The 16,659-nt window shown below is 42.3% G+C and overlaps 1 protein-coding gene across 1 annotated transcript; it reads right to left on the bottom strand.

Annotated features, from left to right (window-relative positions):
- Positions 1-510: 510 nt before the first annotated feature.
- Positions 511-8,996, bottom strand: WFDC8 (WAP four-disulfide core domain 8). The gene is made up of 6 exons (XM_010835105.1): positions 8,977-8,996; positions 8,649-8,758; positions 4,895-5,035; positions 3,442-3,609; positions 1,742-1,882; positions 511-650 (listed from the first exon to the last, which is right to left on the bottom strand). Exons 1-6 carry the CDS (start codon positions 8,994-8,996, stop codon positions 511-513), a joined length of 720 nt encoding a protein of 239 aa, XP_010833407.1.
- Between the last annotated feature and the right edge of the window lie 7,663 nt (positions 8,997-16,659).

A 16,659-nucleotide genomic window follows, 5' to 3' on the forward strand; every position in this document is an offset into this window, starting at 1 on the left:
ATAAAGAACTGGACAGGGCTAGAGCTTATTGAATTTATTCTCAACATTATTTCAGAGGTTCTATATAATATAAAAAGCCCTGAAATTTTTAAAAAGTAAGTCATAAAGTTGGGGGAAAAAAGAGTCAAATTTATCATCATTTTCAGATTATATGATTGTATATAAAATCAAAGTAACCCCAATAAATATTGTTATACTTAATAAGGCCATTTAGCAAACTAGTCGGATGCAAGACAAAATTGATAGCTCTTTATTATACCGAAAGTGAAAGTCACTCAGTCGTGTCCAGCTCTTTGCAACCCCATGGACTATACAGTCCATGGAATTCTCCAGGCCAGAATATTGAAGTGGGTAGCCTTTCACTTCTCTAGGGGATCTTCCCAACCCAAGGATAGAACCCAGGTCTCCCACATTGCAGGTGGATTCTTTACCACATGAGCCACAAGGGAAGCCCTTTTATTATACTGATCAGCATTAATTACTTCGATGATAACATTTTAAACTTACTATTCATTTCAGGGATTCCAGGCACTTTAGTCCACAGCGTGAACAGCACTTCGTTGTCAATGGGCAATCATTATCCTGCAGGCACTTGGGTCTATCAATCGTGGAACATATTGGCGGCTTGTTTGGGCAAAAACCTGCTTTGACTTTATGAGGTAAAGCAAGACACTTGACCTTGAAATACTTGACGATACTTTGAGACAAATTAGGGGAATCTTGGGAACCTTAAATAAGGTTTTCCTCTAATTAAGCTTCTTACCCTCCCCCCTAGAGTAACAATAAGGTGGAATAGGTGGAGTATCAACTTCTATGTGATAAATAATTTTAATAATTATTTGAGGAGAATCAGAAAGTCTTGCCAAGAGGTAGGGAACATACGCATACCTATGGCTGATTCATGTTAACGTTTGGCAGATATGAAAACAATACTGTAGAGCAATTATCCTTCATTTAAAAATAAATATTTTTTTAATGGGCAGAAAACAAAGTTTTGCCATCTCTGATTTATAAAATTTGATAGGATTCCTTATTGACTCTACAAAATTAATAGATTTGGGTTATCTAATCCCAGAGTACCAGAAGTAGGAGTGTTAAAGAACACGAAGAACTTCCTTGTTTTATAAACCGTAGATACTAAGGACCATAAAGGGGGAATTGAGTTGCCTAAGGTCACACAGAAAACAAGCAGGAAAGTTGAAGTCAGTTGAAAAGCCTTTGACTCCTTCCGCCATACCATGTTGTTCCTCAAAACACTGACAATCCCTGGGACAAGACCACAGTATCTTAGCACTGCATGAGGGAATGAATAGCATCTATAGAGGAAGAGTTCGCTTCTACTCCAACAGCACTTTGCTACCCATCTTTTCCCCTGCATACTTTACATGAAGTTCTGTGCAGACATAGGATTCATCTGAATTACACCTATGAATGGTTATGAACTTTCTATATGAATAAGTGGATACAGTCACCTTGTAGGACACTGAAGAATGAGACTTGAAATAAATACATTTTCATTGAGAAATATGAAGAGGGTTACCATGCAAGATTGGCTTGGAAGAATAGCACAACAGTCTCCCAAGGTCAAGAAGGCAACATGAGAGCCCTGGTTGGCCATTAAGTAAGGGAAATTTCCCGAGAGACTTCTGAGTTAAACAAAGGGGCATCCACCACTCTGGGACAGCTTGGCATTCTCAGGGTTTGCCCAGTAGACTTTGGGAAGTATATCCCCAGTCCTTACCTGTCCAGGCCATGGCACAATCAAAGCCACACATGGATTCGCAACATTTTTCATTTAAGGGGCAATCGTAGTCACTCTTACACGAAGCTGAACACTCCATACGGTTCTTAAAAGGGAAGAGTGGGCACTGTCCATCCTTGACTGAAATGAGAGCAGATGTGAGTTCCTTCAAACCCCATCCTCTCCCATCACCCTTCAAACAGCTTCTCCTTTTCTTTAAAACTAGTATGTCTTTCTGGGATGTGGTTCATTCTACCCTGTCCACGGGCACCTCTAGTAGGCTGTGGAGTGATGAAATGCTCCGCTGTATCAGGAGATACAATAGAAAGAGAGTTAAACTTGGTGTTTGAAGGGCCAAGGTAAAGTCCCCGTCCTGCCAGTTAATGAATGACTCCAGTTTCCTTCTCTACAAGGTAGGATTAATTATGTGACATCCACACAAGTCCATGTAAGCTATTTTAGGGGACGTGCTTTACTTTGCAGGAGGAGTGATGTGATCTGACTTGAATTTTGAAAGAATCATTGTGGCTATTGTGTTCATAACAGACTTGTAAGAAGGGAAGGAGAGAAACAAGGAGATCTGTTAGGAGGTCATTGCGATTAATCTAGATGAGAAGATGGCACCTCAGGTTAGGGTGGCAGCTGTGGTTGTGGTAAGAACTGATCTGATTCTGGATCTATTTTCCAGGTAAGTCTAAAATGACTTCTTAACAAAGGATGTTGATTGAGAAAGACAGATATCAAGGATGCATGTGCATGTCTCTGTTTGCCCTCATCTGATTGTAAATTCCCTGACAGCAAGAAATGTTTTTTTCTCCTTGTCCCTGTCATTCTCCTTCTTGCTCTCCTCCTCCTACTCCTTAGTGACCCCGTAACCTTGTCAAATCTGTGTGTCCTTGATAATACATAACCCTGTCAACAATTCAGTGAGGTACTATTCCAGTATTCCAATACTATTATTCCAGTATTACAAGGGGAGGAACTGAAACTCAAAGAAGCGAAGAAATTTGCAGTGAGAAAGACAGATTTCTAGCCAGTATTTTGACTCCTAAGCTCTGTATCACGCTGTCATGCTGTATCCTTACTGGTCATTGCACAGGAATTAATCCACAGACTTTACCTTTAGCCCACTCTGAAAGTGAAAGTCATGCCCACCTCTTTCTGACCCCATGAACTGTAGCCCCCTGGGCTCCTCTGTCCATGGAATTCTCCAGGCAAGAATACTGGAGTGGGTTGCCATTCCTCTGAGCCACCAGGGAAACCCTTTCCTTGCTCTACTCTTCACCTTCTCCCTGCTCCATCCCTATTTCATGGGATTCCAGAGCTGACCTGTCTATGCTTCATTCTTGGGTGAATCCTTAGGTAATATTCAGCAGGTCAATGTCATGAGAAAATAACCTGTTTCCAAAGTGTAGACATGACTCTCAGGTCCCACTGGCCAAAGTTTACCAACAACTGATATGCACTACCTCATTTTTTGGCACAACTCCTTTAGGTAAAGACTATTATTATTCCCATTTTATAGACAGGAGAACTAAAGTCCATGAAAGACACAAAACTAAGACTACCCAGCCAGTGAATGACACACAGCAAAGATTTAAACCAAGGCAATTTCACCTCAAAGCCTGAATCTGCAACTGGGACGGTATACTATTTCTCATCAGACTAGGCTCACAGATTGCCAAGGGTATGAGTCTTACCAGCTGATAAGCAAGCCTGCATGCAGTCCTCCTTCTTGGAGAAGTTGTTGGCATTCCCAAGGCAGCCTCCATATAAAAAGGGTTTGCATACACGCTCTTTGGTGTTAAAATACCACTGCTGAACTGTATTCTTGCAGTGTCCTTGGTCTAAGGGTAACAAGCAGGGTTCTGAGACAGGAGACAGAGAGGGAAGAACATAAGAGTAGCAAAAAAGATAGGGGTTAGGCCCTCAGCTTTTGTATAGCTCCAGGTGTTATTATCCAAGTTGTAGAAAGAGCCATGATCAATAAAAGTTCCGGTCCTAGCTCTATATGGTCACTCTTTAACATCCCTGAGCATTCTTCCTACCTTGCAAAGGTGGTCACAAAGAGCATATAAGAAAGATTCAGAGCTGATCTTACTTCTTCACTGCTTTGAGTTTTCAGAGGGAAAGACTTGTTCAAGAACTGTATCCAAACTGCCTATCAAAGCACCTGGCACATAGAAAGAATGAGGTACTGAGACAGAAAAAGAGCAGTCCCTCTCTGTCTGGAAATTGATCTGATGCTCACAGCTAAGCCATATTGTTCTCCTGTTGGACTTAATCCCATAGGACATCCACATCAAACAAAGTTACTCTGAGGTGATAGAGTGGGACCAAAAAAAAAGATCACTGTGAAACCTACAAAATACCAAACACCTATGAGTGATGTATGCTTCTCTACCAATTACAGCTTTACCCTCCTCCTAGCCTTCCCACTCTATTGAAGAGACTTACCAGGATAGTTATACAACTCCCCCCACTTTCTGACAGCACCCAATCTAGGGTGAATTCCCACTTCCTTAGATCTTCCCCCAAATTCCCCAATCAAAGCCTTCATCCTGTAGTAGATACTTCCTAACAGTTTCTTCTCGAGACACTTCAAATTGTCTGCGGTGAACTTTCTCCCTCGCTGCAGCAAGTGATAAGCTCAACTTGTTCAACTGCAGATCTGTTCCTGGTGGTCTTTAACCAAGGGCATTGACACTACTTATTTGTTGAAGGAATGAATGAATGAAGAGTGAATCTATACAAAATGCACAGTTCCCTACTATTAGATACTTTGAATTACCGGAAAACCTCCTCGAAGGGCAAAGAATCAGAGAGCAAGTCCAGCCTCTGAACTGAGGTTGCTACTTGCCACAGTGCCAACAATAGTTTCTTGACGCACAGTGAACAAGCAGCAAGCTTTAGTTACTGGGAGCGATTGGATGTTGGACCAAAGAAAAATAACATCAAGAGTATCCATTGATGTCCACCATGCCTAGACTCATTGTTTGTACTTGAGGGTTGGGAGGCTCATTAGAGAAGGCGAAAAGCTTGAACCCTGGCCTCCCTATCCCAACGTTCAAGGGGGTCATTCCAGCAGGTCTTGACACAGCAGGAAGCAGGACACCTCACAGACACCCTTGCTCTCAGCCTGGATGGCCCTACCTTCATACGGGTCCATGCACTTCTTCCCACAGGCAAAAGGGCAGCACTTGAGGTATTCACCGCAATTGAAATCTGTTTTGCATAAGTCTGGGGCTTTAGAACTACAGGTGATCCTTTCCTGGGGGCACTTTCCTGGCTTCACTGTAAGAAAAAAACGTCCAAATTCACATCTTTTGAGAGTTTCAGCTCTTATCAGCCCATGGAAAAAAGTGGATAGTGAGATTCCTTCAGTCCTATACTCTACCTTCAATTCTTAACTGTCACTCTGTTGTATTCAGGGTCTACCTCTCACCATTCTTCACACATTTAGGTAGATCTGAATCAGGAATTTGTGCCCAGGTAGAACCAAAGGGGAAGCATCTTAGTAACCATAAGTTTGCTTTCAAAATCTGTGAGTCTGTTTCTGTTTCATGACTAAGTCCATTACATTATTTTTAATTAGATTCCACGTATAAGTGAAATCATATCTGTCTTTCTCTGACTTACTTCACAGAGCATGATCATCTCTAGGTCTGTCCATGTTGCCACAAATGGCATTATTTCATTCTTTTTATGGCCGAGTAATAGTAATATACACCACATTTTCTTTACCCATTCAGATTCCAGGGCAGAGGGTTTTATAGGGATCAAGACCCTAGTCTTAAATTCAGGATCTCCTTTCTCCTCCCAAAACTAATTATTTTAATGCCTAATTCCTCTGCCTCCTGTATCTTAGTTGATAAGGGAAGTTAATTAGTAAGGAGTGGTGGAAATATCATGGACATAGGAGTCAGGAGCCCTGATTTTGGTTCCTGACTCCTTGTGAATTCAAGACCAATCTGAGTTCCACTCTATGACTCTGCAGTTGTCTCTAAGGGGGAAGAAATGGTGGAGTGGAAGAATCACTATAAATAAGACAACTCTGGCTTAGGTGCTTGACTCTACACAACAGCTAAATAATCTTGGGGGAAATGTCTTCCTTTGTCTGAGTTATAAATTTCCCATCTATGAAATGAGAATTACAATCTCTATAGGCTCTTCAGAAAGATTAAGATAGCAGAGTAGGAAGACTCTGAGCTCACCTCCTCCCATAGGCACACCAAAATTACAAATCTTCATGGAGCAACTCTGCAGGAGAAAGACCAGAAGACTAGCAGAAAAGATCTTCACAATGAAAGATACAAAGAAGGAACCACAATAAGATGGGTAGGAGGGGCAGAGATGTCTACTCAAGACCTATACCCCAGGTGGGAAACCCACAAACAGAACAATAATTACAATTTGAAGAGATTATCACCAGGAAGTGAGGGGGTCTGAGTCCCACATTAGGCTCCCCAACACAGGAGTCCTATATCAGGAAGACAAGACCCAGAATGCTTGACTTCAAAGACCAGAGGGGCTTACTTTCAGGAGAGGCAGAGGGCTGTGAAAAAGATTCCACTGTTGAAGGACACACACAAAATCTCACCTGCTCTGGGACCCAGGACAGAAGCAGTGATTTGAAAGGAGCCAAGGTCAGAACCCCCTGCTGATTGTAGAGAGCCTCCCAGAGAGGCAAGGAGTAACTGGAGTTCAGCCCAATCTGTTAAGTCTTTTTAAAAGAAGGTTTTTTCCAGATTGGTAGAGAAGAGGTCAGAGATATTAAAAAAAGAATCTGGCCTGCTATTTGTGGCTTTGAAGATGGAAGAAGCTAATTGCCTAGGAATGAGGGTGGCTGCTAAAAGTTGACAACCAGTAAGGAAACCTCAGTGCTACAGCTGCCAGGAATGATTCTGCTAACAACCAATGAGATAGGAGGAGACCCTTGAGCCCATATAAGAATGGCGGCCTTGATGGACACCTTGATTTCAGTCTGGTGAGAACCTGAGCAGAGAACCTCAACACTCCATGCCAGACTTCCAACCTACAGGTAATTTGTCACACAGCAAGATAACTGATACAATATTTATTGTGGCTCCACGTCTCAAAACTGAGCATCTCTCTGGTGGAATCTGACCGGAGAGACGTGACTCTTTTGGATACTACTGAATCTTGAAATTACAGAAGTTTCGAATTAGAAAAAAACATATTTATCATTGGTATCAACTTCTTAATCTAATAGGTTAAAATAAGAAAGAGTGAGGTCACGTAGAATAATATAGTGAATTGGGGGCAGGTCTGGGACTTCCAGTCCATGGCTTTTTCCAGAAGACCCGCTTCTTTGGTGAGGACTGGCCACTGAGATTTCTAGTGCTTTCCAAATATATTTCTTGCCCTTCATACTACCCTTTTTAAAAACATTTATTTATTTATTTATTTATTATTTTCTTGGCCAAGCCTCAAAGCATGTGGGATCTCAGCTACCCTAACAGGGATCAAACCTGTGCCCCCTGCATCAGAAGTGCAAAGTCTTAACCACTGGACCACCAGGGATCCCCCCCTTCATGCTATCCTTAATGCACTCTCCAAGGATGGCCTAAAGCTGAGAAAAGAAGATGGTATCAGCCCTCTCCTGTCATTCCTTGGCTCATACTTCCCAGGAGATCACATCCATTCCCACAATCCCAACTGTGGTTCCTATAGCTCCCCTCAGACCTAGCCTCTCTTCCAAGCTAAGACACTTTATAGCCAATGGAAAACACCATTTGGGCATTTAATAAACACCTCTGCTCCAACGTGTTTAAAATGGAACTAATCACTTACACATGGAATCTAAAATACAGCACAAATGAACTTATCTACAAAACAGAAACAGACTCAGGCATAGAGGACAGACCCGTGGTTGCTAAGGAAGAGAGAGGAGCGAGGGAGATGGATGGGGAGTGCGGGGTTAGAGTGGATAAACAGCAAAATCCTGATATATAGCGCAGGGATCTATATTCAGTACACTGGGATAAACCATAATGGAAAAGAATATTTAAAAATGTATATATGTGTGTATATATATGAGTCATCTTGCCGCACAGCAGAGATCAGCACAACTTTGTAAATCAACTATACTTCAGTTAAAAGAATAAGAAGAAGACAATGGAGCTAGCATCTCCCCACGTCCAAACAGCACCTTCTCTCTGTTTCCGTCTTGATGTTTGGCATCAACAGTCCCCTGATCTGTTATTAGAATCCTGAGATTCAATTCCCTCGCTCGCCACCACCCCAGCATTTTACCAGTCATAGACTTGGGTCAGTTCAGCTCTCTAAATCCCATCTCTTCTTCCTCTTTGCTCCACTTCCTCAGGGCAGCAGCTGACCTCCTCCCAGGCGTGCTTTGTGTGCTCAGTCACCAAGTCATGTCTAGCGCTTTGCGACCCCATGGACTAGAGCCTGCCAGGTTCCTCTGTCCATGGAACCTTCCAGGCAAAAAAATTGGAGTGGACTGCCATTTCCTATTCCAGGGCATCTTCCCAACCCAGGGATTGAACCTGTGTCTCTTGCACCTCCTGCTTTGGGAGGTGGATTCTTCACCACTCTCGCTGCTAGGGAAGCCCAACCTTCTCCCATCTCCCCCCTCAACTACTGCACCAGGCTCCTCATCAGTCTTCTGCCCTCAGAGTCCTGCCTAGCAACTGACAAATTTTCAAAAATTAAACTTGGAAAAGACATGTATCAGGAAAAGTCAGGGAATAATTTGGGGGGAGGAAGGTGAGGGGAGGATATAAAGGGCTCAGGACAGGTGAGTGGGGCTAGTTCTCTGAAGCCACCATCGCAGTGGCCTCCTCTGACATAAGTCCTCGTGTCTAATCCTCAGTCCCCAAGATCTCCTTCTAAAGAAGAGCAGCTGCAGCTTTTCTGAACCCACTTTTGACTCTGTAGCTTGGCGAGGCAGATGTCTGCTCCAAAGAGAGGGAGAGAAGCAGCAGGAGGGCAACATTTCTCCAGGAGAAGGTGGAGCTGTGAAGAGGAAGATGCCTGTGGAAGGGGAAGAGAAGAGGGCAGGGATTAGGCACAAGCCAGAGAGATGCAAGCATCTGCAGATGAACCTTGGAGCTGACCCACCAATTCCCTGAGTTCACAGAGCAGAAAACCAAGGCGCATCACGTGAGGTCAGTCATGTGGCAAGCAGGGCAGGTCTCTCAGTCCCAACACCCTCCCAGGGGCCCCACGCTCTGCTGTGGATTGTACGTTACCTACCCAGACACTTGCCCATTGTCTTGCTCCCAGGCTAGAGGCCACACATGAGTGATCACAGGGATCTGTCTGGAACACCAAGTTGATTTGCCCACAGTCAGTCCTGGGGCAACCCCAGACACTACTGAGAATCTTTTCTTTGCTCCACTGAACAAGAAACTGATGATGATATGAGATTTGCAGGGAGGCCTGGCCATATCCTGCTGGGTTTTAGTGCCCCAAGAGCCAAAAAGATGCCAGTTGATCTGAGGTTAACAAAGTGAAGTGAAAGTTGCTCAGTCATGTCTGACTCTTTGCGACCCCATGGACTATACAGTCCATGGAATTCTCCAGGCCAGAATACTAGAGTGGTAGTCTTTCCCTTCTCCAGGGGATCTTCTCAACCCAGAGGTCAAACCCAGGTATCCTACACTGCAGGCGGATTCTTTACCAGCTGAGCCACAAAGGAAGCCTGAGGTTAACAAAGGGATCCCTCTTATTCCTTCTGATGTTATCCAAGCCTAGGAGCTTATGATATGTCCAGACAACCAGATAAATGGACATCTTCCCCCACTTAAGTCTCCATTTTCTATGTATTTTCCTGGCCTTTATCTATTTTTTTTTAATAATGTGAAGAACTGATAATGTCTTACTGTATTGCCTCTCGGAGTAAATTTCAAAAATAGCAAGAGAAGGAGGCAAGAAGAAAGGGAGGAAGACAGAAAGGAAGAGGGTAGGGAAGAAAGAAAGTTTTTATGCCAAAGTGTGTTGTTGTTGCTGAGTTGCTAAGTCAGGTCTGACTCTTTCGTGACTCCATGGACTGTAGCCTGCCAGGCTCCTTTGTCCTTGAAATTTTCCAGGCAAGAATACTGGAGTGAGTTGCCATCTCCTTCTCCAGAGAATCTTCCCAACCCAGGGATCGAACCCAAGTCTCCTGAGTTGGCAAGTGGATTCTTTACCACTGAGCCACCAGGGAAGTAACATCTATTAACTCTTGAAAGTTAGTTGATCGGATTAGCCTATAGTCAGTTAGTAGGAAGCAGAACGCCTGAAAAGGGGTAAAGGAAAGGATACGGATAAATAAGATTACCAAATATAATATAGGATGTCCAGTTATCATTTTTAGTATAAGCATATCCCATGCAATGTAAGGACTGTAGTTACACCAAAAATTATTCATTCAAACTGAGTTGGTTGGGACTTCCCTGGAGGTCAAAGGGCTAAGACTCTGCACTTCCACTGCAGAGGGCATGGGTTTGATCCCTGATTGGGGATCTAAGATCCTGCATGCTGTGTCAATCAGTTCAGTCGCTCAGTTATATCTGACTTTTTGCAACTCCATGGACTGCAGCACGCCAGGCTTCCCTGCCCATCACCAACTCCTCAAGTTTACTCAAACTCATGTCCATTGAGTCGGTGATGCCATCCAACCATCTCATCCTCTGTCATCCCCTTCTCCTCCTGCCCTCAGTCTTTCCCAGCATCAGGGTCTTTTCCAATGAGTCAGCTCTTCTCATCAGGTGGCCAAAGTATTGGAGTTTCAGCTTCAGCATCAGTCCTTCCAATGAATATTTAGGACTGATTTCCTTTAGGATGGACTGGTTGGATCTCCTTGCAGTCCAAGGGACTCTCAAGAGTCTTCTCCAACACCACAATTCAAAAGCATCAATTCCTCGGCCCTCAGCTGTATAGCACAGCCAAAAGAACCCCCCAAATTGAATTGGTCATCACGTGTTTGTACTTGTTAAATCTGGAAACTTTAAAACAGAATCAATTCATTTTGATTGGAAGGGGACTTGTTTGGGCAATAGAATTAGAATTCAGAAGAATGATAGTTGCTACAGGAATGTGTATTAAAACATTTAAATTGAACAATTAATTCAATCTTTTTATGGAAGAAAGTCATTTGATTTGGTTGACTGAGGACTGACTTTGCCAATTAGACAATTTGGTTAACATTTTTCCACAAATATAGTGCATAACCTACCTCTTGAGAAATCTGTATGCAGGTCAGGACGCAACAGTTCGAACTGGACATGGAACAACAGACTGGTTCCAAATAAAGAGGAGTATGTCAAGGCTGTATATTGTCACCCTATTTGTTTAACTTATATCCAGAGTACATCATGAGAAACGCTGGGTTGGAAGAAGCACAAGCTGGAATCAAGATTGCTGGGAGAAATATCAATAACCTCAGATATGCAGATGACAACACCCGTATGGCAGAAAGTGAAGAGGAACTAAAGAGCCTCTTGATGAAAGTTAAAGAGGAGAGTGAAAAAGTTTGCTTAAATCTCAACATTCAGAAAACTAAGATCATGGCATCCGGTCCCATCACTTCATGGCAAATAGATGGGGAAACAGTGGAAACAGTGGCTGACTTTATTTTTCTGAGCTCCAAAATCACTGCAGATGGTGATTACAGCCATGAAATTAACAGATGCTTACTCCTTGGAAGGAAAGTTATGACCAACTTAGTCAACATATTCAAAAGCAGAGATGTTACTTTGTCAACAAAGGTCCACCCAGTCAAGGCTATGGTTTTTCCAGTGGTCACGTATGGATGTGAGAGTTGGACTATAAAGAAAATTGAGCACCAAGGAATTGATGCTTTTGAACCATGGTGTTGGAGAAGACTCTTGAGAGTCCCTTGGACTGCAAGGAGATCCAACCAGTCCATCCTAAAGGAAATCAGTCCTAAATATTCATTGGAAGGACTGATGCTGAAGCTGAAACTCCAATACTTTGGCCACCTGATGAGAAGAGCTGACTCATTGGAAAAGACCCTGATGCTGGGAAAGACTGAGGGCAGGAGGAGAAGGGGATGACAGAGGATGAGATGGTTGGATGGCATCACCGACTCAATGGACAGGGGTTTGGGTGGACTCCAGGAGTTGGTGATGGACAGGGAGGCCTGGCGTGCTGTGGTTCATGGGGTCGCAAAGAGTCAGACATGACTGAGTGAGTGAACTGAACTGAAAATCTGTAGCATCAAAGATTTTTTTAAATGTACTAAAGGACTTCAATAAGATTAATGTATTTTATGAAAATATGCTATCAAAGTTCAATCAGGTTAAGCTTTCCAACATTTACAGAACATATAAGATTATGTAAGGTGTCTAAGTAAAAGAGTAATGGATGTAATCAAACATCTTTGATCATTTGGCAAATACTCTTAAAACCTTTTTGGTAAACTTTCCAGAAATTAAGAAAATCACTTGTGATTTGTGATCAGTATTCTAATTACTGGAAACAAATTATTTTCAAGGGTAGGTTTTCCAATTGTATGTCTAAATAAAAATTGAAAGAGGGCTTAATAAAACTTTCTTAAACATTTAACTAGATCATTAAAATACATTTTTATTATACAGAATTATGTGACTGGGGGGCAACTTGCTAGAAGTTCAAAGAACCGAGTGACATACCTATAACCGAACTCCATTTGTTCCCATGAACTTACATATCATTGAGTTGCATTACCTATGGAATGTATCAATAAAATTTTATTTATCAATAATTTCAATATATTTACTTATATAGTCATTACTATTATTATGTTATTTAAATAACAAATGGAGTGAAAATCAATCCAAAGGAAAACATTTTATTCCTATAGTCTTATGATCACTGTAAATGCAAAGGCTAAATTTTAATTTAAACTCATGTTCTTGCTGCATAGCAATATGAAAAAGTCATGAATAAAAGGCTTTTGAGCGTAAGATTGTATTTCATCAGATTAAAAGTCTGTGGGGTAAGAGCAATGGAAAGAGAAGTTCAAGGAGAAGTGTTTTAAATTTTCCAACTCTTCAAGTGCTTTTCACATATTTTTTAAATGAATGATGCTGTATATCAAGTTATTATGGTATTTTGGCCCCAACTGATTCATTTGTTATGTAGCAGGGTTTTTGTAAAGTATTAATATTTACAACAGAGAATTCCCTGGCAGTCCAGTGGTTGGTATCTCTGCTGAGAGACAGGGTCTAATCCCTCATCAGCAAACTAAAATCCCACAAGCCTCATGGCATGGCCAAATAAAGTTTACAACATGTTTGCATAACGCATTTGAGATTCATTCATGTTTCTGTGTGTTGTTTGTACCATTTTATTGATGAGTCCTAAATCCACTATATGGATGTCTCACAGGTTGTTTATCCATTCACTAAAGGATATTTGGATTTTTCCAGTTTGGAACAATTATGAATAAACTCCCTACAAACATTTGCATATAGGATTTTGCATGAATGTAAGGTATCTTTTTACTTCCCTGGTGGCTCATTGGTAAAGAATCCGCCTGTCAGTACTGAAGTTGATCAAACCTGCTAGATTCGATCCCTGGGTCTGGAAGATTCCCTGCAGTAGGAAATGGCAACCCAGTCCAGTATTTTTGCCTGACAAATCCCATGGGCAGAAGAGCCTGGGGGGCTGTCATCCATGGGTTCACAAAGAGTCGGACACGACTGAGACACATGCACACACATTTATAAGAAACTACCAAAATGTTTTTCGAAATGGCCGTACTATTTTGCATTTCCACAAGGATTCGATGAGAGCTCCACCTGCTCCACATGATTGCTAGAACTTAGTATTGTAAATATTTTTTTGCTTTTTAATTGAAGTATAGTTGATTTACAATGCCATGTCAGTTTCAGGTGTACAGTCAGTGATTCAGATATATAGATATAGATATGTGGTTTAGGACACAATATTGAGTATCCTTCCCTATGCTATACAGTAGGTCTTTGTTGGGTATCTATCATATATACAGTAATGTATATGTATTAATGTAAATGCTTTTATTTTAATCATTCTCATAGATGCATAGTGGTAAGACTGAAAAACATTTTAAGAGATTAAAGTAGTTGGCTTAAATTTCTAGAACCCTAAGAATCTAAGCCACTGAGAAAGATGACGGGGAGATTTCTCCTATTTTCCAACTTTCCTTAGGGCACTTTCAAGCCCAGCATCCTCCTTGGTTCCTGAGCCTGCTTGGTCAGGAGTGTCCCCAGAGCCTCGTCGTTGAACCTACCTCTTTGCCCAGCTTCCCCGCGTGGCCGAGGTTACTCTTGGCAGTAGACTGAGGAACATGTTGCAACTGAAAGGTCTACAGATGACCAGGAGCTGGGGGAACATGTGAATTTCCAGGTTACAACCTTTGGAACCACAGGTAAAGGCTCCACCTTGTCTCCACTATGTCCCACCACGTTCTAACTCCCCTACTGGGAGCAAACCCAGCCCTGTTTCCATGGCTGAGAGCTCCTTGCTCACATCTTCTTCTGGTGTAGTGTGGCTCAACCAGTAATGTGCCTTGAGCCTCCGTCCCTGGGCAGGAGACCTTGAGGAGGACAGTTAGCTCTGTGGATGGGCTTCCCAGGTAGTGCTAGTGGTAAAGAACCCACCTGCCAATGCAGGAGATGTAAGAGATGTGGGTTTGATCCCTGGGTCAGGAAGATCCCCTAGAGAAGGGCATGGCAACCCACTCCAGTATTCTTGCCTGGAGAATCCCCACGGTCAGAGGAGCCTGGAGGGCTACAGTCCATAGAATCACAAAGAGTTGGACACAACTGAAGCAACTGAGCACACACACAGCATGCCCTAAGCTCAGGTAGAGTAAGTAGATGCCTCTTCCAAAGATACAGCCTTCTAAATAACACCTACTTAGCGATCTACACTCTGATACTGACGAAAGGCAGTCTCTAAGGGTGGAATGCAGAGCACTTTGTGTCTCCAAACTGTGTTAAGATCCTTAACACAGTTAAGATCTTTAACCTATCAGTAATTGGAAAAGATGTGTTGAGGGCTATCAATATAGCCATAGGTGTCTCAGTTTATGCCTGTAATTCCACTAATGTTTGTTTAATATATCCTGATTCTATATACTTATTGTTGCTGTTGCTGTTTTAATCGCTTAGTCGTGTTTGACTCTTTGCAACCCCATGGACTGTAGCCCGCCAGGCTCGTTTGTCCATGGCATTTTCCAGGTGAGAAAACTGGAGTCAGTTGCCGTTCCCTTCTCCAGGGGATCTTGCTGACTCAGGAACTGAACCTGCAGGGGGATTCTTTACCTCTGACCCACCAGGGAAACAGTGCATTCCTTGTGAATTGTATCTTCTGTCATTATATAGTGACCTACTCTCTATCGCTAAAATAAATGTTCACCTTAGAGTTCTTGATTGTCTGATATTAACCAAACTATACCATTTCTTTTGTTCACAGTTATCTAGACTTTGGGGCTTCTCAGGTAGCTCAGTGGTAAAGAATCTGCATGCCAATGCAGGAGCCGCAGGAAACTCGGGTTCAATCCCTGGGGCAGGAAGATACCCTGGAAGAGGAAATGGAAACCCACTCCACTATTCTTGTCTGGAAAATTCCATGGGCAGAGGAGCCTAGCAGGCTACAGTCCATGGGATTGCAAAGAGTTGGACACGCCTGAGCAACTGAGCACAGACACAGAAGATGACTTTTTTCCATCTTCTTGCTTTCAACCTTTCAAGGCACTTAGGTGTTTTTTTAATTGAAGTATAGTTGATTTACTTATATGTTTTATATTAATTTCAAGTGTACAACATAGTGATTCAAATTTTTATAGATTATGCTCCATTTATAGTTATAAAATATTGGCTATATTCCCTGTGCTGCACAATATATCCTTGTAGCTTATTTATTTTATACCTATTAGTTTCTAACTCTTAATCCTCTACCCCTATTTTGCCTGCTCCCCCCCACCCCCACCACTTTCCTCTCCTCACTGGTTACCACTAGTTCTCTATATCTGCCTTTTGTTGTTTGTTTTGGCCCAACCACACAGCTTATGGGACCTTAGTCCGTGACCAGAGATCAAACCCTGGCCCACAGCAGTGAACGTGCTGAATCCTAATCAACTGGACCACCAGGGAATTCCCCAAGTGAGTCTATTTTGTGTTATACTTACTAGTTTGACTTTTTAAAGATTCCACATAAGTGATATCATACAGTACTTGTCTTTCTCTGTCTGACTTACTTCACTGAACATAGTATTCTCTAGATCCATTCTGCAAATGGCAGAATTTCATTCTTTTTTATGGCTAATATACATATATATATCACATCTCTTTATCCATTCATCTGTTGATGGATACATGGGTTGCTTCCACATCTTAGAAGTTATAAATAATACTGCTATGAACATAATACTGCTATGAACATCTATGACCCAGATAATCACTATGGTGTGATCACTGACCTAGAGCCAGACATCCTGGAATGTGAAGTCAAGTGGGCCTTAGAAAGCATCACTACGAACAAAGCTAGTGGAGGTGATGGAATTCCAGTTGAGCTATTCCAAATCCTGAAAGATGATGCTGTGAAAGTGCTGCACTCAATATGCCAGCAAATTTGGAAAACTCAGCAGTGGCCACAGGACTGGAAAAGGTCAGTTTTCATTCCAATCCCAAAGAAAGGCAATGCCAAAGAATGCTCAAACTACTGCACAATTGCACTCATCTCACACGCTGGTAAAGTAATGCTCAAAATTCTCCAAGCCAGGCTTCAGCAATACGTGAACCGTGAACTTCCTGATGTTCAAGCTGGTTTTAGAAAAGGCAGAGGAACCAGAGATCAAATTGCCAACATCCACTGGATCATAGAAAAAGCAAGAGAGTTCCAGAAAAACATCTATTTCTGCTTTATTGACTATGCCAAAGCCTTTGACTGTGTGGATCACAATA

Source organism: Bison bison, unplaced genomic scaffold, assembly GCF_000754665.1.
Source record: "Bison bison bison isolate TAMUID 2011002044 unplaced genomic scaffold, Bison_UMD1.0 scf7180017864038, whole genome shotgun sequence".
In the NCBI taxonomy this organism is placed as follows: Eukaryota; Metazoa; Chordata; class Mammalia; order Artiodactyla; family Bovidae; genus Bison; species Bison bison.